The 26,619-nt window shown below is 40.7% G+C and overlaps 2 protein-coding genes across 5 annotated transcripts in view; one reads left to right on the forward strand and one right to left on the reverse strand.

The window, feature by feature from the left end:
• Positions 1-21,735, reverse strand: part of rps6ka1 (ribosomal protein S6 kinase a, polypeptide 1) — a 50,523-nt gene extending 28,788 nt beyond the window's left edge. Inside the window, exons 1-2 of one of the 2 annotated variants that reach the window (XM_087832928.1) lie at positions 21,586-21,735; positions 8,278-8,322 (exon numbers count right to left, since the gene is read on the reverse strand). In XM_087832928.1, the coding sequence (XP_087689054.1) occupies positions 8,278-8,322; positions 21,586-21,735 (195 nt within the window). Of the gene's footprint in view, positions 1-8,277; positions 8,323-15,305; positions 15,990-21,585 lie in introns of those variants that run through there. The other variant, XM_006798503.3, reaches the window with a different exon arrangement.
• cnksr1 (connector enhancer of kinase suppressor of Ras 1) overlaps positions 21,573-26,619 on the forward strand; it is a 29,032-nt gene continuing 23,985 nt past the window's right edge. The window contains exons 1-4 of one of the 3 annotated variants that reach the window (XM_087832926.1): positions 21,573-21,785; positions 22,706-22,863; positions 25,117-25,319; positions 25,461-25,545. In XM_087832926.1, the coding sequence (XP_087689052.1) occupies positions 21,734-21,785; positions 22,706-22,863; positions 25,117-25,319; positions 25,461-25,545 (498 nt within the window). In that variant the 5' untranslated portion in view covers positions 21,573-21,733. The remainder of the gene's footprint in view (positions 21,786-22,705; positions 22,864-25,116; positions 25,320-25,460; positions 25,546-26,619) is intronic. The other 2 variants (XM_087832925.1, XM_087832924.1) reach the window with 2 other exon arrangements.

Genomic DNA, 26,619 nt, shown 5'->3' on the forward strand with positions numbered 1-26,619 from the left:
TGAATAAAGCAGTGCTCTTTCTCAAGGTAAAAAGGGTAACAGGGGACGGGACGAGACAAGACATGCTAACAACACAGAGTTGAAAAAAGAAATAAGGAGCTCAAAAATTAGACATTTTCAAATGCAGGATCAGAGACCTGCTGTATCTGCAAATAACTGTTTGCCTTTATTATAAGTTGGCAAACAGGAACACAGGGAACAGATGGTTGTAGAGTTTTATTAAGATAGCGTTGTGTTATTAATTAACACAAGGAAACTGACGTGTGCTCCATGTTGCAATCTTCCACTATCTAGCACTACATGGAGTTTAACAGAAATACAACACAGCATTCAGATGTGAAAATAAAATCCAATAGGAGCCTGGGGTAAAATTTAGACCTCTTCTGCAAAACACCACATGGCCATGGTTTTTTAAAAAAAAAAATAAATCCCAGTCACCAAATCCCAAAGGAAGTAGAGCAGTTTAGAAAGATAGAATGCATCTCAATGAGAGATTATAATGCAGACAGCCCCTGCAGGGATGCCATCCCAGGAGAAAGGGAGGCATCTAAAGTAGCAAGATAGAAACAGACAAGGAACTAAGAAAAGGAATGCTGTTACCTTTTCCTTTCTCCTGCACCCTCTGATGAGAGTCAAGTGAATTTTCCAGACTGAAAGCCCTCAAAGGAATGGTATGGCTACTGGCATGTCCCCCATAAAAGAGTATAAATAAGAAGTCAAGAAGAGAAACTCTATAAGAAAACGTTTCACTTAAAACAAAAGCAGTTTTGTATTTGTGAAATATGCCCATTTTTTTCGTGTTGAGACTTTCAAAGAACACAGAAATATGAAGCTTTAGCTTACAAATGGTTAGCTTATCATAGCTTATCTCATCTTAGCTTAGAGGCTAAAAACGGTAATCAGCATTCAGCCTGGCTCTGCAGCAGCTTGCTAATTAAACCTCAATATCAAACAGTAAAACAAACAATTGTGGTTTACTTGTTTATAATCTTTATGCTAACTTAGGCTGATAATAGCTTCATGTTTAGCATAAAGAGGAAGTGGTGATGATTGTCTTATTGCAGTCTATTCCATAGTTCTTATAATTTTTGTTTTGTTTTATCCTACACTGCAACATATGCTCTTTAATGACCAGCTGAACCCACTCAATCTATTTCTCCCACCCATAGCGAACAAGTGTTGGTGAGATTTTAAAGAATTGAATATTTCTGTAGTTCTGAGTGGCACACTGCAAAATGAACTCCCTTCTTTGCTGTAAAAGGAAAGAGTTGTATAGTTTAGTCTCTCCATCCTCTTTTTTTGTCTCCCATTATATTTCCTTCCCCTCCCACTTCCTCTCTTTTTCTTTGCGCCCAAGCTTATATATGGCTCCAACTGCCACAAGAATCTTCTATTGTCTTAATTAATGTGACTGACAGTAGCAACAACAACTATTCATCTACAACAAAGAGGCAGGGATTTGAACATGTTTTACCCTTACATAAATCCAGGCACAGTGCAATGCAGTTCATATACACTGCAGTTCTGGGATCTTGGTTAAGTCTTCACCAGTCTGACTCCCTGTAGAGGTTCATTATTAATTAAAATGCTGCAATAAATCTGTTATACTTATTGTGTAGGAATTGTTGAGGTGAGCTTGGTGTGTTTCGATGTGGGGGGACAGGCAGAGCCACGTAAATCAAGTCCAAGGTCAGCTTTGCAAAAAAAAATGGGGAGAGCAGTTGCCATGCCTACGACATGCATGTGCAAACAGAGGCTCACAGTTATACAAACACATGCCACAAGGCTACGCAGCCATCTTTCCATTTCCTGACTTGCCAGCCCAGCTGAGCTCTACAGTAGCCCAGAGGTCAAAACACAAATCATGTAAGCTGCAATCCCTGCCTACGCACTCTCACTGGTAAATATTTAATCGGTCTTGAACACATTTTAACACCATTGCTGCAGGATGTCCATCATATTAAGACACAAATAATTATATTTGCAAGGAAGCATTGCATGTGCACGCTTGTGGTTATCCAACAAAGGGCAAATTAGCCGCAGGTACACTGGATCTCAATGCACCAATGCACACTGCAACAAGGAGATGCCTGAGTGTGTGTGCATCTATTTCCCAAAAGACCCGGAAAGTGTGTTTGATATGCCGAGTTACTGCCCCTGATTCCTTTTGAGTTTACTGCACGCTGAGTTTTTCTTTAGTTGCAAAGCTCAGAACTATGACTGCGTCTGGAACCCCAGCTGACTGACTTGAGGAAGAGCTACGCAGGAGCTGCCTCCTGTTTCCTCCCCTCTTTCCTCTCCTCTCTGCACTCCACTTCTGCAGTCCTATGCGGTTTTCTCCTCCCACCGTTCCCTCTCTTCTCACGCTCTTGACATCTCCTCGCTCCCGCTTGCGCTCCGCTACGTCCTCTTGTCCCTCGGCCACTGAAGCATAAATACCACTCGCTCAGCACCTAGCTGCAGTAAAAAGTCATTACCTACATTAGGGACAACAAAAAGTGTCACTGACACCAATGGAAAAAGCAATACCTTTTACTGCTTTGCTGCCCTCGGGCTTGGTAGGTGGGAGTTCATACTGAAGTGGAAGTCAGACAAAAAAGTACACACACAGACACACACTCCTGACCATATAGTGAATGTTACTCTGCATTTGCCCACGCATGACTGTTTCAATAAAACACCTATGAAACATCTTCAAACAGCTTATTTTGAATGTCAGAAAACAGAAAACCACACAGTGCATTCCTCAGATGCGCACATTTAAATGTCATGCCCACGAGTTTAATTACAAGTCAAATTTCGACTAAGGTGTGACGACGCCACTCCTTTGTTGCACTTCAATCACGCTGACCCAAAATGTCAACAAGACACTAACATCCCACCTTGCTGCAGGCAGTAACATTTTTTTTCCATCCTTGAAGTAGTTTCCTTTCATCTTTCACCCCCCCTCTCTCTCACTCCCACTGTGATTTTGTTTATAATTAAAAATTCTCTGGCTGTAATAACTCAGAACATTTCCACCATTTAGAGGAATACAGAAAATTATGTGTTATCTACTTATCACTCAGCTGGGCTGGCTGTTATTTGCTTTGGCTTATACTCAGGAAGTGTAACAACTTCTTTAGGTCACAGTGATTTATTGTTGTGGTAATAAAATATAAAACCTAAAAAAAATTTTTAAATATACACATAAATACATTTTAATGGCAGGTCACTGTTAAAATATTTCAGCATATCCCCAAATGCTTCCCCTGAAATTAAAGTTGGATGATTTGGAAAAATATTAAGCAGTACGGCCTTTTTGTGTCAATAGTTTGAAGGCGGCAGAGTTGAGATAAAGTTTGTGAAAATATCATGATGCCCAGCACCAATAACGATTTCCCGACATCGGAGTCCAAGTCTAATGGCAGTTTGTGGGTTGTTTGCTGTCAATTTCAGGCTCCTATCAATCAAAGCACACCCACAGATGATAAAACAGTTATGAGCTTAGGAGGGTTAAGCTGACGCACACACACAGCAAGTAAATCAGCTCCTCCAATAGAGGAACGCCATTAAAAATGGGAGATTCTTGTTACTTTCCTTACACTTCTAGAAAACAAAATATCCCATTGGGGAAGGTGGAAACAGAGCATGGTTGGTTTTTTCCTTGAAATGGATTTGGTGACCTATTGTGTGCTCGGCAGGCTAATTAGTTTTTATCTTCTTTTGACAGCCCTGTGGTAGACCTCTCATCACTCACTGCACCTTATGCGATGCCTTTTTCAATTTCTCTGTTTGAGGTTGTTATTGTCTTATTCATTGTTTCAGCTCTTTGAACAAATCTTCCTCACTGGCATCCTCAAGGGCAATGGAGTTGATGTGATCTGTTGCTAGAAATAGGCCAAATGCATCACTTCTGTGGTAGCAGATCACTGAAAGCCTGGCACCCTGCCAGGAACTAAATTGCTGGGTAAGATCATCCCCTTGCGACGACACGACTAAGTATCCTTTCTCAGGTGACTGTCCACAGCTGTCTGATATCATCACACCAATACAGAGGCTGTCTTTTTAACTGCTATTCTAATGTCACATCAAAGTGGAATTCTTAGTTTTAGCTGGTCTAAATCATATGTAATAATACAAGAAATAACTTCTACTGCTTTGACAGAAAGTAATGAAACAGAGAAGGCCAGTGCTGATATTATAGGCTAAATAATCTATTCATTATTCATAAGAGTTGTTTTCCCCTAATGTAACAATTGAGATAATGTATCGTTTATGTCAATTAGGTAGCAAAATATTATTTCTCTTTGGAATCTCAGATATGAGGATTTGCTGCGTTCCTTTCTTTTCTCCTTGATATCACTACATTGGTACATTGTAGACTGATGGTTGAACAAAAGTGCGTCGCAATTTCCTTTGCACTTATTAACTATTATTAATCATCTTATAGCCTCCAGGATTAATTCAATCTACTTAATAACATTCCACTTGTAAATAAAGAAACTGATTAACTGTGTCAGTGTGAAGAAGAAATGAGTTTCATCTCGCTTCAACAAGAGAGACAGATATTGATCATCATTACTATCAGTTTAATGGGTCCAAAAATAGCTTGGGAAGCTCTACTAGGCAAGAATCATATGTCGCTCAGCTTTTACACAACGAGACAAAGGAGAGAGCAGATCGCTCATTAGAGAGAGGACCCAGTTGAGCTCACCACCCCCAGACCCAAACACTCACAGCTTAATGCTGAGGACCATCACGTTATTGTTTAAAGCCTGTTCTAGGTTTTAACATCATTGAACGACAAGGACAGGTGCTCTCTTTCCCAACACTGTGCTCTCTCTTTCTCAGTTGTTGCCTCTAAACCCTGCCTCTCTCACACCATCCATTCCTCTATTAGGTCTGCTGGAGGCAGGTAACTCCCATGGCTAGAGTAGATAACAGCCGCCATTATCAGATTCCCAGCATTAAAAGAGCAGCTCAGTATTGATCGCTGTAGCGCCTGGTTACAACTGCTCTGCCTGCGCGGTGCTACGACAGTCTGGGTATGAGGTCTACCTTCAACCCCACCAACATCTAGCATTTCACGGTGTGATTCATTATTTACATACTAATTACATTTTTAGCTTTGTTGACTGTGCAATAAAACCTTTAGTCAAACGATCACCTGAATGATCACATAAAACAGCATTCCTAATATTTTCCCCAATCCTATCATTCATGAAACTGGAAAAGCTTTCCAAGTCTTGCTAATATGCTAGAGTAGATCATGCTTTCTCTGGTGGGGCATATGGCTGCAATATTTTTTCTCCACTTGAAACTGTTTTGGGTTTGAGCACTTACTTCACCTCGTGAAAATCCAATCTACTCCAACTCTGCCATCTATATCCTTCACCAGATGGTTTTCAGCCTGCCCCTCTTTCACTTTCCAACACTGGCCCATCTCAAGACAGCATTTGAAATTCTCTGAATCCATAAAACACAGCCAAGCCATTTTAGCCTCTTCATCTTTAGTTCCTGGCCATGTGCTGCTACCATGTTATGGTGGGTAGGCTTGAGGAAAGTGTTTGAATTCTGGAAACCGTACTGGTGGAGATTTAGCCCTGGTAGCGTCAACCACGGCAGGCAAACAGCAATATCATTGCTATACTAACGCTATATACCAATTCTCAAGTACACATAACAGTAAGACAAGCCCAGGCATGTCTGAGAGCAAGAATGCCTCTGATGATGATTTAGTACAAGAAAGCAGAGTTTACTAGGAAATACAAACCTAACGTGGGAAAAAATACATTTGTTTCAAAAGAAAAATAACAATGATAAAAAACTAAAACTGTCAAGTACAACCAGGCTATGAAGGAGGAGATACTAGCAGCTTGTGATGTGTGACCTAAATGTACACAAATGACTCAGCCAGGCATCGCTAGCTGCACCAGCTGGTGGCACTCCATATGACAGGAAGAGCAAATATGGATGGAAATTACTTGTGTGGATACAAAAAGTTCAAGTCCCAAAGCCCAAGATAAAGAAAATATTAAATTAGGTAAAAAAAAAATATATATATATATTTTTCAGTTTTTATTATCGGACAACATTGTTCAGGTTCCTGTCGAGCTACAAGGTCAAGTTATTTTAGTCATTGTTGAACTCCAGTGTTAAGCAGTTTATAGTTTTAATTAAAATACGTTTGTACTCACATTTGACTCCTCTTGTGTCACTATTGCTGGCCCCTTGTTCCAATAGATTAACATTTTAATTAAGTAGTATGTCAGCACTGACAGCTGACAGTAGCTTATTAAAGAAAAAGATGGAAAATGTATTTTACGTCCTTACACTTGCAAATACTGCTGCATTCAGAAGTTGTTGTTTTTTTCCTACATCATGAGATATCGTGATCTAATTTTGAGGCTATACTGCCCAACCCTACATGGGGCTAACAAACCCATCTCCTAAATACTCCACCAAGTTAGTTAGTGTTCTCATTGTAGTTTTTCTAACACAGAGATCCAGAAGGCACTACGAGATCACTACGTCAGCTTTAGATGAACACTTATCTAACGCAAACAGGAGCTCGACAAAAACCCAAATTCACTATGCCGCTAGGAGGATGAGACATGTAACCATGTCTGAAGCATCAAAAACAGCTCAAGGCATCAAGGAGATGAATAGGTATCGGCTGGGCATCCTAGGTAAGAGCGAGAGCAGGTTGAGTTCCTAATATAGTGGTCCATTATTCTCAGCATATTACCAAGACCCCATGATCATCTATCATGGTGTGGAAGAAGCACAAGATAGCACTGCTGCAGAGTCAGAGGAGAGAAGAATCCAGCAGCCTATTTAAAGAGATTACATAATTGATCAGATTACTGGAATGCACCGGTTAATTAGCAAAACATGTAAATTATCACAGTGATTTCCTGGACTGAGTCACAATTGAATATCAGCCACTTTTTGGAGACTCAAATTGACATTATATGATTAGGGATGTAGTAATCTAATATGCTGGATTGGTACAATTTCCAATAATGACTTCATGTGGCCAGATGTGCTATGACATGACAAATCTGGTTTCATTGTTGGTGTCTGGGTTGCTATTATTACAAGTTCAGTGAGGTACAAAGATAATATCCACAGTGTGCATGATCATTTCCAAGTTCATTATTTAAAGGAAGTTGGAGATAAAATGAAAAATCAGTTGTTTAAAGAAAAAGGGTTTGACAAATCTGTCCTCATGTAGTTCACAGGAGCAGAACAGAGTGGTTCGAGCACAAAGATGATTTTTTGGGGGGTAAACTTGCATAGATTTGCCATTTTATTGTATTCGTAAACACACACACACACAAAAATCCCCAATCCTTGTTCACGTAGCAGTAAAATTCATAGATAAAAGAACAATCCTTTGTTTTTTTAAATTCTTGTCCTCAAACGTTAATTGCCTTGCCCAGTGTGGCATATGTGCATGGACTCCTAAAGCGAAAACCTTTCTTATTCAGCGCGTCCACGGTCACAGCACATTGTGACATTGCACTGAAAGAAAAGATGACACGCTCTTTAGAGGCTCTTCCCCTTGAGAGTGAGGCCATAAAAGAAGAGGCTAGCTACGCAAGAACAAACATTTCCTTGTCCTCTGCTACATGACTGAACAGTAAGAGTGCAAGGGGAAGCGGGATCATATTTCAGAGCCGGACAATACGGGGCAGAGGCCAACCAGGAGGCACAAAGGGCTGACGCATTGGTTTTTCACCGAGTTTCTGTAAGTGCGAGCTGATGTGCGTTTGTCCCTGTATGACATGTTGGCATGTAAGTGGGCCAGATCAGGACGTGCACTATGTGTAACACTACATGACCTTTCTATTCTAGTCAACCAGACTCATCACTATACCCATTAGCCAGGCTGCTGCTCAATCAGCCTCACTCAGGGAATATTCAACACATCAAACTTGAGCCAGCTAATACCCTCTCAGGGCTGTCAATGCGACTGCTAAATGAATAAATCGACGCACAGTCACACACTTGCAAACGCCTGACACGTGATAGAGCGCCACGGCTTTCTTTTTTGCTACAGAGATGGAAACGGCTCAAAATGAAGATTCGCACAAAAATTTGCCCTTTGATGGAATTTCGCCTTCTGCTGCTCGTCTTCACAGAAGAGCGCGCGCAAAAGCCAAGAATTCAAAACAAGACTTGCGTCCAAGTTCTCGCTGTAATTTATTGGACGTTAAGCTGCATGAATATTGAGTCACATTTGTGCATGTTTGTGCGAGTGCGTGTCATTGTTCCAGACACGCCACCTACCTTGACAGCAGTTGTGACTCCGTCCTCTGTAGTGCTCTGTCCATTCTGTCAAGACAAGCAGATGAGAAAAAGTCGGTCAGTGTGGATGTTAAGTGCATATATCACATGTGTCTGGATGGGTCTAAAGGAGGAAGAAGCGAGGCACGGCGATATTTGCAAGACTGTGTGGGCGGCAACAGTCCACTGTATCCAGCACTTTGCTCCTTCACTAGCAAACCTAATAATCTAAGGCCAACACACAATTGCATATCCTCTGTAGGTAAGTCTCACTGAAAAGGGTAATCATTGGTATTTGGAAAAGAATGATTCAATGGTAGCTATTGTGAAAATCAACATGCTGTTCCCGCAGAAGAAGTGAGTAACTAACTTTGAACATATGGTGGGATTTCAGACAGATTAGTTGATTAGATGTGGATCTTATTCCACTGCAAACAAAGATAAAAAAAAAAAAGAGAGACAGAAAAAGCCACAGCAGAACGATAACAAGAGGAGAGTGATGAGTGATGTAATTTTTACATAGCAGGGGCTGCGATGATGTCAGTCCAAATCAGGATCATTGGTCAGAGAGGCCAGGCAGACGAAGACCGACTGTCTAGCTGGCTAAGAGCATTTAGACATTTAATAAGAGCTTGCATGAGGTTCAAACACCTCTTCAAAACACAGAATAGTGTGTTTAAACTCTTTCATCTTTATCTCAGGTATCCAGGCCTGAGGTGCACAACACCAGTCTAGAATTTGTTGCAACTGTATGCAAGTTTAATAACTGAACTGCATTAATATGCAAAGTTACGACTCATAACATCTTGACATTATGGCAATATCTACACAAATTTTTTTTTTTGCATTCTTTAATTTTTAACGAGACAGAAGAAGTCAGTGCAATTTAGCAAAAATGAAAGACCTGTATGAAATTGGTTATTATTTAAAACTGTTTTGATATAGCTTAAAACCCACAATAGGCACAAACTTCATTTTAATGGCATAAGCGATTAACGGTGCACACAAATGTGTCTCCTAGCTTCTGCATTTTGCATTAGAAGAGAAGGCTATCTCAAAGGCAAGTTCTGTTAAGTTCTGTTTAATGTGACACTGCACTGCTAGGTTCAAATAACCTGACCTCAGTTTCTTGCATGACCCCACTCTTTCATCAGATCCACCCTTCATGCTCAGGGCCTGTGTACTTTAAACTCTACTTTTTGAGATTCCTTATAACTGAATGCTTTCAGTGATTAAGGAAACACATGAGTGAGGACTTAAAAAAAAAAAAACTCCCCACCCCATTTCCGCTTTATGCTTTGTTTTTCCCATTTCAGAATGAGACTGTTCACTTCCTTGATGCAGTCTTCCTCTTCCCTCATACTGTAGAAAACACAACAGGGAGTCAACACAATGACAAGCAATAAACAGAAAGGACGTAAATTGTATTGAAATGAACAATCCTGGGAGTTTCTTTCTATAGGTGCTTACTCTGATGATCATTTGACTTATTATCCAATGCCGAGCTGGTTTATAGACCAAAATGTAATTATGAACACAGAAAAGTCCCAAAAGATTTTGATCCACCATGAAATACCAGCTGGAAAGCATGTGATTGCTTGATGAATGACTTTCTTTTTTAACGTGACCATGATCTCAAACACAGTGCCAATGCAGTTACAGCATACCTGGAGATCAGTCATGGATTGGCCTCCCCAGAGCCCAGACCTCAACATTATTGAGGCAGTATGGGATCATCTTTACAGGCAATAGAAGAAAAGAGAGCCAACATCCAAAGGACAGTGTTGATATATCGCCTGGAGAACTATTCCCAAAGTCAACTTAAAGAAGTTACCAGAAAGCTTGTCTAAGAAAGTTCAGGCTGCGTTGAAGAATGACGGCAGTCATAACAAAGATTTACTCTCAAGTTTATTAGAATTGTGCAAACTGCTTATGTCTTATATACTGTATTTCCAAGTATGGTTACACATATTCACAAGTATCCTGGAAAAATATGAAAAAATTAGGGGTGACTCAGGACTTTTGCCCAATACTGTTTAAATACATTGTTTTGTTAACTGTAGACTTAAACAACATATATGTATACGTGCATAATTTAATGTTTGTCTGAATCAGGTCTCTCTTGTAAATGAGACATTAAATAAAGGCTAAATAAATATACCTGCTCAATAATATACCCATGTACATTAAATATTTATTTGACTTATTTATTAAATAAGAGGAAATAGAGAAAGAAATTGTAAAAGGTGACAAAACAGACAATTATTCCTTACACACTTCACTGTAAAGTACACCACTTACAGCTTTGTTTTACTTTTACTTATCTGTTCTGGCTGTTCCTGTATAGAAACGCTGAGTGCAGTAGGGGAAATTTCTTGTGTGTGCTGATTAATACAGCTTGATTTTAAGATACAGGCACAGGCAGCGACAGCAGAGCAGCTTTGCTACTCTCGTTTGCTGAAGGGAAAAAAAAAGGCCCTCTGACAAAAAGCACGCAGACTGTGGATTTAGTTTACTGTCGCTGTAATACCTCAGAACACATTCGCTCCCGTTCTGTAAGACTGGATGTGCCTGCCGACCGAATGAGATGGCTCATTTTCTGCTTTGAGTTTTATTCCAGTAGTACTTCTAAATTGCAGGGATAGTACAGCTCTCTACACCTCCAGGCATTTTTACAAGTTGGACTTTAATCATGATCAAGGGGGGGGAGATTTAATTTAGCCATACTGCACCACTCATAAAGATTTTAATAGCCGTAATGTGAGGGGATAGGGTAGAAAACTGAAAAATGGAAGCAATTTAATGGCGAAGTACGGTCAAAAGTTAGGCCCAGATGTGTTTAAGGAATGATAAAGGAAATCTTGAGGAAGTGCAGAGTCTGTTGGTGTAATAGACACCTCAGGCTACTTTGAAGGAACTCTCCCCGCCTTACTATACCCTCTGGTATTCCCTATGTCGGTGTGGCTAGCTTTGTTTGTACTAGGATTGGGGATTCTATTTGTGTGAATGTAACTGTGCAAGTTTGTGTCTGTGGTTCGCGTCGTCTTTCTGACGTTGCTGCTCAACACATTTCAACCTCATTAGCACTGCATGGCTGATCCAAGTGGCCCAGTTAATGGTGCTTTTTCCCCCCAGTGGGTTTCCTTAGTGAGAGCACAGGCATACAAAAAAGGGCATATAAATATGTTCAAAGTGTGCTGTTTAAATACGAACACAGAAGCAAAGAAAATGTGCAATGGGAGAAATTTTCAGACCACAAGCATGCTGTAAACAGATTTAAAGTAAACCAACGTGTTAAGCAAGTCTGAGCCAGACAGCAGAAATTCACATTTTTCTCACAGGACTCTGTATGATTAGGCAAATTAAAAAAATCTCAGAGCACTGGTGGTCTGTGTGAGTTTGACAGATAAGTCCACGTTTTACAGTGTGAGCAGTACGGCCCTGTAACTAGGCAACTAAGAAATACAATAACCACTTATTCTCTATGCCTGTAATACTATCTGAAAGAATTTCTCGTAATCTCATCAGTGAATATTGGCAGCTTCTGGTCAGTTCCAGAAAAATGATAATAGGTGCTTCTCCTTTTTACTGTGTGCCAAGTAGTTCCTTTCAGAAGTCGGCAACCTTAAAAGGATAGAGAGTAGCACTACTGCCTACAGGTATGGCTGAGGCTGTGCAATGTACACTTCAGGCTTTAGTGACTTTAGATTAATATTTACCTCTAAAAACCAAAAAAGGTATTAGAACTCAATCTTTCTTTGAACCTATCAAGCTGAGGGTTATGTTATCACATGCCTTCCTCCACTCCCAGGTGCTCAGGTGTTCCACAGATCACACCCAGATTAGCTGCAGCTAAGCCCGCCAGTGCGAACACACACACACACACACACACACAGAGCAAAGCATGAATGTGAAATGAACTTGTGCACACTCTCAAGAACCTGACAGCACACTGCTGACCACACCTTGCTGGGAAATAGCACACATTCCATCTATCAATCTTACTTATTTTAACCTCTTTCACCACATAAGCTTGTGGAATCCTGCTCTGTAAGCCACGGCATGAGAAGTTCTTATAAATAAACACGCATGTTTACATGTTAATTTTAAGCCAACAGATGTGGGCCCAGATCTGGACTGAAATACATTCTAACCCAACCTGGCCAGCTTGTACATGACAGCTTTCTACCACCATCTCACCGCACTTATGAGCTTTTAAACCTGAGCAGCCACAGAAGCGAAAGGGAAATCTTGTGAACTTAAAAATTAAAAATTAAACAAAACAGAAGGTCGATGTGGAAAATATGTCGAATATGAGTGGAGGAATTTACTCATTTGGATCAGCGCAGTTTTTCCTCTATTTGAAATCCACAATTACTAAATACTGACATAAGCATGACTCAGAACTTTTGGTGGACCTGCCTCAACGTAGTAGTGACAGGGGCTCATGCAGGTGCTAGTGACTCAGCTGGGACAGCATGAGCATATTTGTTAAAGTGCCTTTATCAGGGATGAATCACTGAAGTTCATTCACAACAGATATGGCATAAAAGGTCTCAATCAAACACTTTTTTTCTCCCAAATCGCTCACTTCACACGTTTCTCTCTTGCTTGCTTTGTCGCAGAATAAAGCACAAAAGCGAATTTAACCGATTTCCATTCATGGCACGGTGATGAGCTCCAAACACAAGTACTTTTATTATGAGTGATGAAGGGAAAACAGACTTCCCATCAGTTGGTGTATCAGAGCACATCATTCTCTGTGTGGGTTTTTTTTTCCCCTTTTCTTTTTTTTCTAAATCATCCAAAAGTGCGTATCTCTGTCTGTTCCATCTGCCCATATGACTCGCATGTTCACTGGCACGGCCTCCTGTCTAAAACTCAAGCTTTCTGCTCAATCAATCTGATCCCAAAGCTATTTGAAACCAAAGTGTGCAGCTGGTTGGTAGGTTGGTGGAGATAAATGGCAGAGATCCCATCCTGACTGGCAGTGTTTGTCTGATCTAACCAATTACAGATCTTGGATTTCAGTAACCAACGCTGAAATACAATTTAAAAAAAACAAATAAAATATAGATATACATATAAAATGTATATATATATCATATATCCTGATTTTTTACACACACACTTTTTTTTAAACCAGGAATTGCACAGATTTGATTCACAGAGTTGTAACTATAACACGTTCGAAAGGCAGGGCCCTTTCACAGCGTTAAACTTAGCACTCTTCACAGGCTCTGCACCACCATCTGTTCAGCTGTGAAATGCTACTCAGCCAACTCACATGCTGCAGAATACTGTCAATAGTGGAGCCTGCGTGAACAAACGATGTCAAGATGACTATGTTTGAATGTTAACCAAAGACTTTTCTTTCCATTCATTATACTCTTAGACTCATATTTCTCTCCTCCAACAGTAACTGCCGTAACTGGATCTGTAGGGGGAGATGTTTCAATTTCCAAATCTTCATATTAACTGCAGGGGTCTAATTTGTGAAGACTTGTTAAGCTGTCTGGGATATTTCTTGAGTTATGGTTAGGTTCATAGAGCAAATTTAGACAATTTCACATTTTCTCTAACCAAGTTGAATTCCCACTATCACATCAGAATGATTATGCAGACTGAGAGGTAGAAAAATGAGCTTCATTTCTAAATGACAGATCTCGCAAAGCTGATTGAGGAGACTAGCAGTAGTGTGCACGAAGCTATTCATTGTAGAGATCAGGCACCTGAAACAGGAGCATCACATCACTTTACCCACTTAATTGCAGGGGTAATTAAAAAGAGCAAATCCATACAACCAGACAGCGCCTACTGTCAGTATTATTACTACAAGCCTGGTTTTGCTTTAAAACACAGCAAACTAGAGAGACTAGACTAGATTGCGGTCTGATTTTTTTCCCCTTCATAACCATAAATGTGGTAGCTTGCAAGCAGCACCTGAAGTGCTCATTAATAATAATGCAACAACACAATTACAGGAGGATGGGCAACACTGTGGCTACAAATCTCTCTCACTGTTTCCCTAATTCTATAAGTCCTGAAGTGAAATATGAGGGAAAAAAAATATTGCAAAGCATGCTGAACACTGATATGCATGCATTTGTGATTATATTGCTTTACATGCATCTTGGGTGTGTACCGTGCACTTTTTTTATAGCTTATTTTATACTGTGTGCACCTCCCTAGGACTTACAGATGGACACCAGATTGCATTCAAATCTGATAGCAGGCATCCTCCCTCGTGTAAGCAGGTTGTTTCTGTGCACTATGCCGGACAAATGTTTACAGTTTAACCTGCAACTCATTAGCATTAAATTACAAGAGTCAAACTTAGACTTGAAATCTATCACCCACCATAATCAGGCTGCAGCTTCTCTCATACCGCAAACAGCGATCTATAGAAGCCACTATAGAGGTGATAACAGTGAGAGAGTGTGAAGGTGAGCCTTTACACGACACGACAAACTGGTCTACCCTGTGGAGTTGAGCTTTGCAATTGAGTTGATCGTGAGCTTCAGTGACTGACTAGAAGGTGAATTAAACTGGGGGGGGGGGGGGGTCTTTAAGCTACTTTTAGGGAAATTCAAAGCTCTCAAATGAACTGATAATAATGAAGCATTTTTCTATTGGTTAAGGGAGCCCGGCAAAGCTTTGGATTGGTTCTTTTACCCCTCCCAAAAACCTGAATATCAGTGAAAATTTTTGAATGGACAAGTCAGTCTGATTGCAAAACTTGTGTTACCCCAATTACAAATACACGTTTTATTGTGTAGATTGATAGATTATCATTTCTACAACAAGCCGGTGTCGCTTCTAAAAGGCGCCTATTAAGTCGTTTCAAGTAAGTTTACTCTCAATCACTTTTTATAGAAAGTGGTGACTGGTGAACACAGTGGATGTGGGGTTGTTTGTGAAAAAGCACACGCAAATGTTGGCTATTTTAATCTGAAAACAAAATGCGCAAAAACGCACAAAAAATCCGCCCAAGCCATGCACCCAGTGCCCACACTGTCACCTCTCTTTACCTCCGTTTCGAGCTGCACTAGTTCCATTGTGGGCCATGGCTCCGCGATTTGTGCAAGAGGCATTTTCGCCGGATTTTCAGTTTCCCCCTCAGCTGCTCAGGTGCGAATTTTGGTCAGTCCTGGTTCGTCCCAACCGCTGCTATCAAGTGCAGTTCCGAGAAGCTCCTCACTCAGGTCCCGAGTCCAGTCACAGGAGATTTATCAGCACTTTACTCTACACAGAGCGGAGGGGGACACACATACGGTCTCTGCAGTCAAGAGCTTTGCAAACAAACGTAATCCCCGTGATTTGACTTCGGCGACGATGGGTAACTCGTGCGTATTTGTTGAAAGTGATTATCCTGTTGGAAACAGCACAAACACACACCCAAAGCAAGCGTGTCCTTTCAGGTAAGCGCGTTGGCTTGCTCGGGATTTTGGTTTGACAAGCGGGAGAGAAGAGCGCAGAGAGCAACACTGATCCAAGCTCCTTTAATGAGGCTGTGCGAGAGTCTAATGCCACCTAAAGGAATTAGCCGGAGCCCGGGCTGTCCTTGCAATCGACGCCGTATCGGATCTTTATTTACGTCTTCCTGTGCGCTCGTGAATTCATCCAGTCAGAACGGCAAGACTTCTCTCTGTCCGCCAGCTTCCCAACGCTATGCGATACGCGCAGAGACCTCAGTGTGGCTCTGTAGTACGAGCGGGGATGCAACTCGAGCTGTTATTGGCAGGCTCCGGCAGGATTTTATCCAGCCCCCTTCTGGGCTTGTTCCGCCCAAGTCTGATCGCGCCATCATCTGGTAGAGAGTGAATCTGCAACTACGTAATGCGTACCGGGAGCCTGCTGCCGATGGAACGGCCTCCTTTCTTTGATGATGTGGTGCAGCAGGTGCATCAGAGGAGTAAAGATCCTTGGCCTTTCAAAGGGGAACCTTTAAATCACCATCAGCTAAAAGCATTGGAGGAATATTGGATTGCACAATATACTGATCACAGATGGACTTGCCAGCGCAGAGTCCAATAGAGTTCTCCTACCCAGAATGGCACTGCTTTCCTCAGCCAGGCCTCTCAATTTTTTAATTCAATGAAATTACATTTAGTGCACACTGGCTTTTGGACCTGCATCATCACTTCCTCTGGGTCTAAAAATGACATGCACCGTTGCAAACATTACATAACATTTGTGGTTACACAATGATGTAAAGAATTCAAGAGAAGGGAGCAGAAGAGACTAGAATCAAAGGTCGTGACCGGCGGTGTTTTATTCTTTCCGGACATTACTCTGATGCAGCATTCTCTTCATTGACAACAGCTCTTGTGAAGGTCCTTGTAATCTTCAGCGATATAATACAGCCCTCCACCCTCAACACTTCTCCGCTTCATTCACTGCTAAGTGGATTTTGCTCTTGGCCAGCTTTGGTTACTATTGGCAACTGGAGGGCATAAAAAACGCCTTGTGTTGTGGATCTGATACATTTTTTGATTCAAACCAAGACGGGGAAGGCAATGCATTCACAGAAACACAAATAAAAAATTAAGTGGAATGGAAAATTGCTCACAATTTGGCACCTTTCTTTCAGTGGCGGCGTTATCTAGGTCTAAAATTCTACTGCTGCATTGATGTAGCCTGTTTATCTGAGCGCTGTAAGATGTTAAACACAAAAGAAATGAACTAGAGAAGGAAGTGCTTCTTCTCTTGTGTAGCCGCACTTTATTTCTAACCTGTTGGCAGCACCTCTTCTGTTTACTCAAGAAAAACTGCCACACTAATTAATGTCTCAAGGGTTACTGCAGTTTTCTATTAATATTCATACTATATAACAACAATAACAATAAAAAATACACATGCATATACCCACACAAACATTGCACACACAGAGGTTTGAAAGGGGGGGAAGGGAATATGCTGACTTTCCTTTTCCCTTCAAATATCGCAGTGTTTATGTGTAGCCTATTTATCGTGTAACAAATTCATACCATCAAGGAGTGACCAAAGGGTGACATCACCCTTCCTAAGTGGAGTATTATGCATCATGCTGACATTGTATGCAAAATAGAAAGTCACAGCTCACCCAGAGGTTGCATTAACCCATTGATTTGTCTCCCGTGGTAAAAAGAGCTGCTAAGAGAAAGCTCATGGCACCTCAGTGAAGCCATTCGACAGACCATCCTTTTCTTTTCATCATCTCTCATCCTCCCTCTCCTCATTATTCCTTGACCATTATGTGCTGGGCAAGTGTCGCTCTCTCCTCTTTCTTTCTCTCCACCTCTCCAAGGATACCAGTCGAATGATCCTGATGGTTTGCCACTGTGCACGGCTCATCCTGTGTTATATGACATTTTTGGTGTGAGCCTTCAGTGGAAGTGAGGGGTGTAAATAAAGGCAATTTATAGGAGGAAATAAAGTGATTATCTAGAGGGTTGAAAGGTCACATCAAGAGATTTAGGAAGAGTGCGGCTCACCTAAAATCAATACAATGTAAACTGCAAATTATAAGCAACAAGGGAGGCAAACCTGATAAAACAAATAACTGAACAAATGAAAGTCGAGACTGTCTTTGTGTTAGGAGTGCAGTCCACAGCTATACTAACTACAAGGAATCTCTTATTCTGTTCATGGTGCTCTGGTGATATCACATCTTACACAGATGACTCAGAGGTGTTTCCCATCCAGTGACTCTGGGGATGCCCTACCCCCACCTTCAACAGGAAATGGGCAATATGACTCTATACAGCTTCATATGCACGTGCAGCGGAGCAAGACTAGCTTATTGAAAAGATGACTAAAGCGTGTTTGTTGAGCTGTTGAAGCCAAGAAGCAGCAAAGTAGATGGCTTGTTCGGTCATCCCTAAAGGGCTGCCTGCAAAGTAGACAAACGGATGCAAACCTGACCTTGTTGATTAACCTCATTTTCATTTTGAGCTGAAATCACAGAGGTAAAAAGGAGAGAGTGAGACCGAGCATGCGGAAGGAGAAACAATGAATCGTGTTATGTAAGTCCCAGTAAACAGGGCAATTAAAATGCAAATACATGGATACTCCAATTGTGAAGTGGCAGTCGGTTTCGAAAAAGCATCTCAAAATAAATCTGCTTATCTATTGCCTTTGCTTTTCTCTGATTTATTATTTCTATTGCTCTTTTACTTTTTTGTATTTTTACATTACTATTGTGCCATAGATGTACACCAATTTTTCATCTGTATTTTCCAGTGTACAGTTGCGCTTCTTTAACATCAACTGAGTGAACCAAGCACTTTGTCTGTATTTACTGTATTTCAGCATTTATTAAACGTTTTCTTTCTGCTGTCGAAATGTGACATATAATAAAATAAACAGTAGACATAGCCTATTTTATTTACACAAGACTGATACCACATGGGTTTCTAACAACTCCTTTATTCTTAAACCAGGGAGGTACACAGGAAAAATGGTTAGCAACGCATTATTAGTAGCAGTATTAGTATATTTCTGTTTGTATATGTGTGTATGTTGGAACAACCTTACATATAACCAAATGATATATGTAAGGTTAATAGATTTTAAACAGTTATGTTTTATGTTTTCTTTCCTACTCAGCTTTATAACAATGAGTAGATCTGCAACAATCTAAGGTTAAGTAGAATTCTGTTTATGGGTAGTTAATCCAAAGGATTAATTTGATTATGTAACAGAGACACCAGGAAATTACTGCACTGAACAAATTAATTAGCTGCTCAATAGTGAAGCAAAGGTAATTATTCAATCTCTGCTGACTGACTAGAGAAGGACAAGATGCAGTTGTAATGACTGAAAATACATCCTGGCTTTGTGTCATACACAAATCATGAACAAAGAGAAGAAAGAGTTATTATATTTCAAACATCTGTGGAATTTCCATTAAGAAATAGTTAAAAGGACAGAATGACTAAGGATAAAGTCCACTGGCAATACTGATTGGGCATAGAAATTCATAAAAGAGAATCAAGCAGAGTCAAAATACTTTAATAATCCCTAACGAAATTATGTGGGTTACAGTTATTCCAAGAAAAGAGTGAGGAATAAAGAAGAGAAGACAGGTTATAGATTTAAATGACACAGACACTTTGTTTTACACTAACAGCTTGTACACCTCTCCGGTCTACAAACAGCAAATCTTCACTGTCGAGTAAAAAAACAGCATGTTGAGGCTTGAAGTTGTAGCCCAGGTATTTGGGCTTGGCCAGTAGGTGGGCCAAGAACATGCCTATACAAAAATATACATTAAAACAAAAACAATCCCAGAGACCAAAGTCAGCAAGAACAAACAACTATCTAAGATTGTGATGTCAGTGAGTTTCAGTGTGACCTGTAACCCACTTAAAGTCAAAAGTCACGATTATAAAGGCTATTATTAGGTTTTTGTAGACTGGAAAACAGGAAAGCCAAAGAACAGCTTAAGCGATCCATGTCCAATAAAAGTGCTCTTTCTAAATTAAAAAAAAAAAAGCCCCAAAACACTACAGGATAGCGTTGATCTTGATCTAGGACTTGATCACAGAGCAGTACTGGGGGCAGGTTCAGACTTGATTTGTTAGGCTAGTAGAGTGATGTGTTACACACAAGTTTGTTTCTTCTTCCTCTCACATTTTGAGCTGAGAACATTTTAACCCAGCAAGAGTTGGATCAGCTGTACTGACCAAGTGTGTCTACACATACAAGGGGTTTGGCTCTGGTTATTTCTGTGTTATCAGTGCACGTAGAAGAATATACAACAGACAGTTCAGTCAGCAATAATCACAAATTGTTGTGCATTCGGAAATGCTCTTACTGTTACTATTACTGTTCCATAATTTCAAAACAATGTGGCCATTCTCCAGCAAGACATTTTTAGCCAGAGATTTGTTGCTAACTGGATATTTTCTCTTCTTCAAATCATTGTCCGTTAACTCTAGACATGGTTGTGTGGGGAACATCCTAGTCAATCAGTTTCTGAAATACTCACGCCTGTCCGGCACCAACAAACTTGTCACATTTAAAGTCCCTTCAGTGACTTTTCTTCCTGATCCTTAGGTGCTTATGAACATCAGCAGGTCTTCTTGACCATGTCTGCATACCTAAATGCACTTAGTTGTTGCCACATCTTTGGCTGATTAGACATTTGCATTAACAAGCGGATGAACATGTGTACCTAACTGAGTGGCCACTGATCATATATGCCAGTGCCATTTTGCCTACTGACATATGGGGTCAGCTTTCCCCCTGCCTCTGCCTCTTTCTCTTGGTTCAAAGAGGATAACAGCAGAGGGTGCCAGATATCAGAGGGCAGCTCTTTGATGCCAGTAGCCTTTCCATCAGGTCTTGCCCTTTAGCACACTTGATCAAAGTACATTTTGATCAAGAGCACACATTCTCACGGTGCTGTTTTGTACTCACAGTTTTCTTTAAGAGATTATTTACTGTAGAATTGGAGCCTATGGTGAAGAAATAAGAAGCCAAAGAGGCCATATTAAAGTAGATAACTGCATCATATATTCAGCTTGATGCATTATAATAATCTGTGCGGTTTCATGTGGGTCAAAAATGTGTTTACAAATAAGCTAAGATATTTCTTCCTCCAGGAGGATGATCCTAATATATTTATTTATACCACAAATAAATGAGCAAGCGGAAAATGTCTGACACTGTAAAACTACTGGACATTATAACAATATTTATAAAGTTATAGCAATGTCACGTTAACCTATCCATAGCTAAAAATAACTAGTCAGCTGAGTTCAAATGATAAAAAAAAGGAAACATTTCCGGAAAATTCCCGGGAGAAGCGGCTAACAGTTATTCTTGGAAGAGAGGATTAAGTCTGCGTCTCAGTGAACAAGTTACAGTTTCTGTGTATTTCAGCTATTTTGAAGCTTTAAGAAAAAGGAAATCAGCAATGGTGTGAGTTAAAGGGCTCATAATATTTCTATAAACCTAATTTTCTACACAGCATCTGCTGTTTTTTCTGTGGACAATCAAAAGGTTGAATCGGGTCCAGCCAAAAGTAGCGCAGGGCTATTACAGGATTATCGCATTGTTATTATATTGCATTGTACAGGTGTTGAGGTGTTGTGTGCAATACATACTTCCACATTGCTGCATGAGCCGTGCGCCTTTTTTTGAGCGGCGACGTGAGCTGCGCATGAAAGTAAAGTATGAGGGAAGTTCTGAAGTCTTAAAGCCGCAGTAAACACACTATTCCTTCAGGTAAGGAAGGGGTGGGGGATAGGTGGGAGGGGTCTTGCTCCTGGTGGAGGCTGACAGTTCTGTGTTATTGGCTGACAGCAGGTGAGAAACTCTTACCTGTACCCGAGAGAAGGAGTGCCAGTCGTCGTCGTCGTCGTCGGATTCCAAATCAGGATCTACTTTTTCTTCTTCCAGCCACCCAGAGAGGTAGAAATCGGCCAGGACCGCTGGGAACTGAACGAGCGACTGCAACAGGACTCCGAGCATGGAGTCTATAACGTCGTGGAGCGAGGAGAGAGTGAGCAAGTGGCTCCAAGGTGAGACACATATTACTTTTCCTTGTCTAACGCCTTGATCACTTCACAGGTACTTTGGCTCGCACGGTAATGTTAGAAATAGAATCGCCACACAAATCCTCTTGGAGGTGGAAGGTGAAGGTGGAATGAGGAAGTGGCCCGTGCAGAGGGAGAAGCCAAAACAGTGTAGCTCTGCTCAGTGTCAACAACTAAAATATCGTCTTCAGAAACAACAGTTTACATGAATGCTTGTCATGTACTTGTATTATTTAGATCTCGTCATATAAACAGGCCTACCCAGTTGGTATGTTAAAGCGTGTTAAAGTAGTGGTGGAAAGTAACTGAGCACAGCTTTGAGGTAATTGATTAACTTTAATATTTTGAATTTATGGTAGGCTCCCTTTTTGTAATTATAAACATGTTACTTTTTTATGGATTACAGTTGACAAGGAGTCACTCTATATATTATACAGCTTGAACAGTAAAAGGACATTTTGCTGTAAATACTTTCACTTTAGTGTTAATTTAAAAGCAGTATTAAAATATCCTTACATATTAATGATATATTGTAGTTATATATACAGAAGTGTCAATGATTTCCATGCTTTAGAGATAATTCTAAATATCATGTTTTTGACTTGCGCTTTTTACTGATGTGGTTTTGATCATAAATCACAGCTTAATTTAATACACAGTTAATAGCACAGTTAATACACATAATACTGGTATTACTTTGGTACCACTATAGTGTTCAGATATTAGTAAACTACTTGTGTTTCACAGTCAAGTCTTTACTTTTTCAAACTTAATTACTCAACATGTGGTAGAGAAGAAGAAGACCATTTTCAAGCCTGCACATGCACGGGACTTGAGTATGTGGACTTTCCCACTTTTGCCATGTGTGCAGCTAAAGCCTGTTGTTTTTTGTGCCCTTCGGCAAGGTTTGGATACCCCACTGCATCAATATACAGTTGCACAGTGGCATCTATCAGGTGTGGACCTGCTCCAGTTGACTTCTCAGGACCTGGAGATGTTGGGAGTCCATAAGATTGGACACCAGGAGCTTATACTGGAGGCTGTGGAGAAACTGTGCTCTCTGGTGAGTGAGCAATGAGAATTACATGTAGAGAGTGATGCTGAGTGTATCTCAGAGTATCTTTTGTCATGTTTTTGCTTTTGTAACGGTGCAGTAATCATGCTATCATGTTCGGGTGGTGCGTATGTTCTGATACAGCAGCACAGAGATATAATTTTGCCTCACTGCTATGTTTTTTACACCTTATTTTTGTTTGCACAGTGGAATGAGCAGCTGTTGGTCAATCGGTTGCAAATCTAGCCAGAACATACAGCCAGTACTTGACTTTTCTGTCACTTTTACAACAATCCAACATATCACAGTAAAATACTTACTTTGGTTTTCTAGCTAAGATCGAAGGACTAGTCATGCATCAGCTGTAAGCAAAGCAGATTTAGAATGCAAAAGCTTGGGCCTAATAGTTTGCATGCAAATTTTAGGGAAATCGTGCAGTCAACTAAAAAAAAAAAACACTTATGCATTCCCTTTGATTCTCGATCCCATTTTTTCTGCTGCTTAATTATTTACCCTGCTTGTCCAATTTTAAGAGCAAGTTTTAGGAGACTTAAATTCTGTGTGTGTGTGTGTGTGTGTGTGTGTGGAGGGGACTCCAGAATGGCCTTAGGACTAATTGAGGAGGACAGTACCAGGCCGGGTTCCAGCTCCTGTGGCGTAACAGCCTGTAAACATCAGCCTAAGACTCAGGCTGCTTAAACTGCTGAAATAACTAATACTGATTAGTCATTACAACGTGAACAGTTCAAACCCAAAGTCTGTGCGAATGAGGGTGCAACACTTAAGTAAAAGCTTTACTTTTCAAGCTTCCATTATAGTGCGCATGTGGCTTCATGTGCCCACTTCCCCTCCTCCCTCCAGGACTTAATGCTCCGTGAAGCGCTAACACTGCGCTCATTCATAAAAACACCCATCAGATACTCACATGGAGTAGACCAAACAGATTCACGCGCATGGTTAGATAATTACCAGCTACAGTGTTGAAAAGGCCATGAAAAATTCATGGCCACTTGTTGACAGGCCCAGTGTTCCGGCTGGTTGTGTACCAACAAACCTCTTGACCATGAATGAGTGGGTCACGACAATTGCATGCTCCTCCTTCAGTGGTTTTAAAGAGTCACGTCTCATGCTGCTGGCCAGCAAACTGTGATGGCAAGCATATGATTGTATTATTATGTATTGATTTTACTCTCTGTTACAGTGTAATCTATTTGCTTTTCTCCCCTTTTCACTTGTATTGCATTGTGCTGTGAGGATTTATCATTTATGCAGTTAAGGGTTCAGGATAGACTGTTTATAAAATGCTGTGCTTCTTTGTAATTGCTCTGGTTTGATTAGATCCATGTGGGCAGTTTATGAAAAACAGGTGTTTAATGGAATTTTTTTAAATTACTCATTATGGTTCTTTATAATCGCTCAGACAATTGCTAAAATAGCTAAAACAGACATGCATTTTTTCATAACAGTTGTGCTATAACACAATATCAATACCATGACAAAAGATTACATATAAAATATACATACACAGAGTCATGAAGCGTAACCCTGTGAGAATAAAAGGTTTGAAGTTTGTCTTTGAATGTAGATACGGTTGTAATTGACCTCAGGTCAGACGAACGTGCAGCTTGTTCCAAAGAACAAAACACAGAAACTGAAAGCACCCACACTTGGATCTAATTCTGGGAATAGTCAAAGGTTCTGCACCTGATGACCTGAGAGGTCTGATTGGGTAATAAACAATTCAATTGTCATGCTGGTAGTAAATGTTAGACAACAGTAACTTACATGGCCACACACATTTTTCCATCAACAAGAAATGCTGTGTTTTGTGCAGGTCGCACAGCCTTTGCTGAGCATTCATGCTACAATACCAAGAAAAAAGTCTGTATAATGAATTCTCTGAACTCTCTCCCCACAGCTATATTGAAATGACATGCTGGGGATTGTGTTCTAAGGATTTTAGATGCATTTTTTTGGCTTTGTTCAAAAATACACCGAATAGAAGTGACAGGAAATGAAGCGAGAGCAGGGGGCCGATGTGCTACACACAGCAGGTTCCAGTTCAGAGTCAAAGGGACATGTTGTGAACACTATATCAAATGTATCTTAAGCGATATATTGTGTTAACTGTAAAGGGACAGTAGGAACGAAGGGGGTGTTGTGAATTAAACATTCAACATCATTAATGTAACACAGTGTTTTTTGAGTGAAAAGGGCACTGTACTAGTTGGATTTGTGTTTTTTTTTTTTGTGCGTGTCCAGACCTATGGTATGGACGGTGAGAACCTACGTGGTCTGATAGAGAAGCACCGCGCTGTTGCTCACAGCCTACAGATGGGCATCCAGGCCCGCTGGCGCCTCAACAGCTACGACGGACGGCACACTACCAAGCTGACTCCCGCAATTCTGCATCTCGTAGTGGAACTCATCGCCTCAGCCAAAGGCCTCTTCTCTTTGCTCAACAGGTCTGTAAACAGAAAGCAAGCTAACCTTTTTATTTTTAAATTTTGAAGTTATTGTAAATCAGGAAGGCCCCCTGCTGTTTCTTAAGCATATTCTGGTTTTTAGAGTTTTTTCTATATAAACTGCAATCATTTTCTTTTCAGATGTCAATATTCCCAGCTCAATACATACACCACCACCAAGAACATATTCAGTTACTGCAAAGAGCTGGGAGACATTGTGCACAAGGTAGGCCCATTTTTTCTAAATAACTGCATCAAAGTCTCAGCGTGAGCTTGTGAATGGCTTACAACTGCATTATTGCAGTAAAAGAAACCAAACAAACTAATATATAATATATACTAATATATATATTTTATCAGCTGTCTGCTCTTACAATACAGAGAATTGAATACAAGTACTTCACAGCACATGTGCTCGTGAGTCCACACAAAGTGTATACTTTTAAGAGGAACCAAACACTATTGAACAATGTTTCCAGCAGCACTCTCATGCACACTATAAACCTCCAAAGGGGAACTGCAACCTGTTGTGCGATTTATTTATTTAGTTTTCAAATCAAAAAGCCCAAACGAGCAAGCCAGAAGCACAAACACACTCCCTGTTCCTCAGTTTAGCCCGAGTAATGCAATTTTTATCTTTACATTCCTGGCATATTTGGAGGCAGTTGTAACTTGAAGACGCTCAGGTTAAAAGGGCTGGCAAAATGAACGGCTTGGTTTGGTCTGTGTTTACCCCGGCAGGGTGCTATTGAGAAAAATGGCGGTGGGGAGAAAGAATATTTATAATAGGATACATGTAAAGGTGGGTGAAATGTGCTCGCAGGTAGCAGGAAAGGCAGGCCTGGATATGTTGTTGTGCCTGTGGGAGGGAAGGAAGGAGGGGGGTAAGAGCTGAGTGGGAAGCAAAGGGTATGGGAGAGAAAGGGGAGGAGACTGAGAGAGGGATTGCACCACCGCTGCTAAATGACTTTTGACTCCTGAGGGAGTGTGGATTGATAAACGCGCTGCAAAGAGCAACAAGCAGAGAGAAGTTATTAGCTGGGCACTGTGGTGACATTAGAGATAAATAGCCTGACAGAAGTTGAGAAGAGAAGAGGAGAAAAAGAAAATGGAGCTCCAGCGATAACATGAATGGAAGATAATTCGAGAGATACAGAGACAGTAAGCAGTAGAGAGAAGCTGTGGCTGAAAGAGAACTCTGAGTATTTAGAGAGGTTTATTTAAAGCTCCTGGACACCTGCCCATCACGACAGGTAGAGTTCTCATCTCTTTAACTGGATAACTCTCCACATGTTGATCC

Source organism: Neolamprologus brichardi, chromosome 19 (assembly GCF_056152115.1).
Source record: "Neolamprologus brichardi isolate AB-2024 chromosome 19, ASM5615211v1, whole genome shotgun sequence".
NCBI classification, from domain to species: Eukaryota; Metazoa; Chordata; class Actinopteri; order Cichliformes; family Cichlidae; genus Neolamprologus; species Neolamprologus brichardi.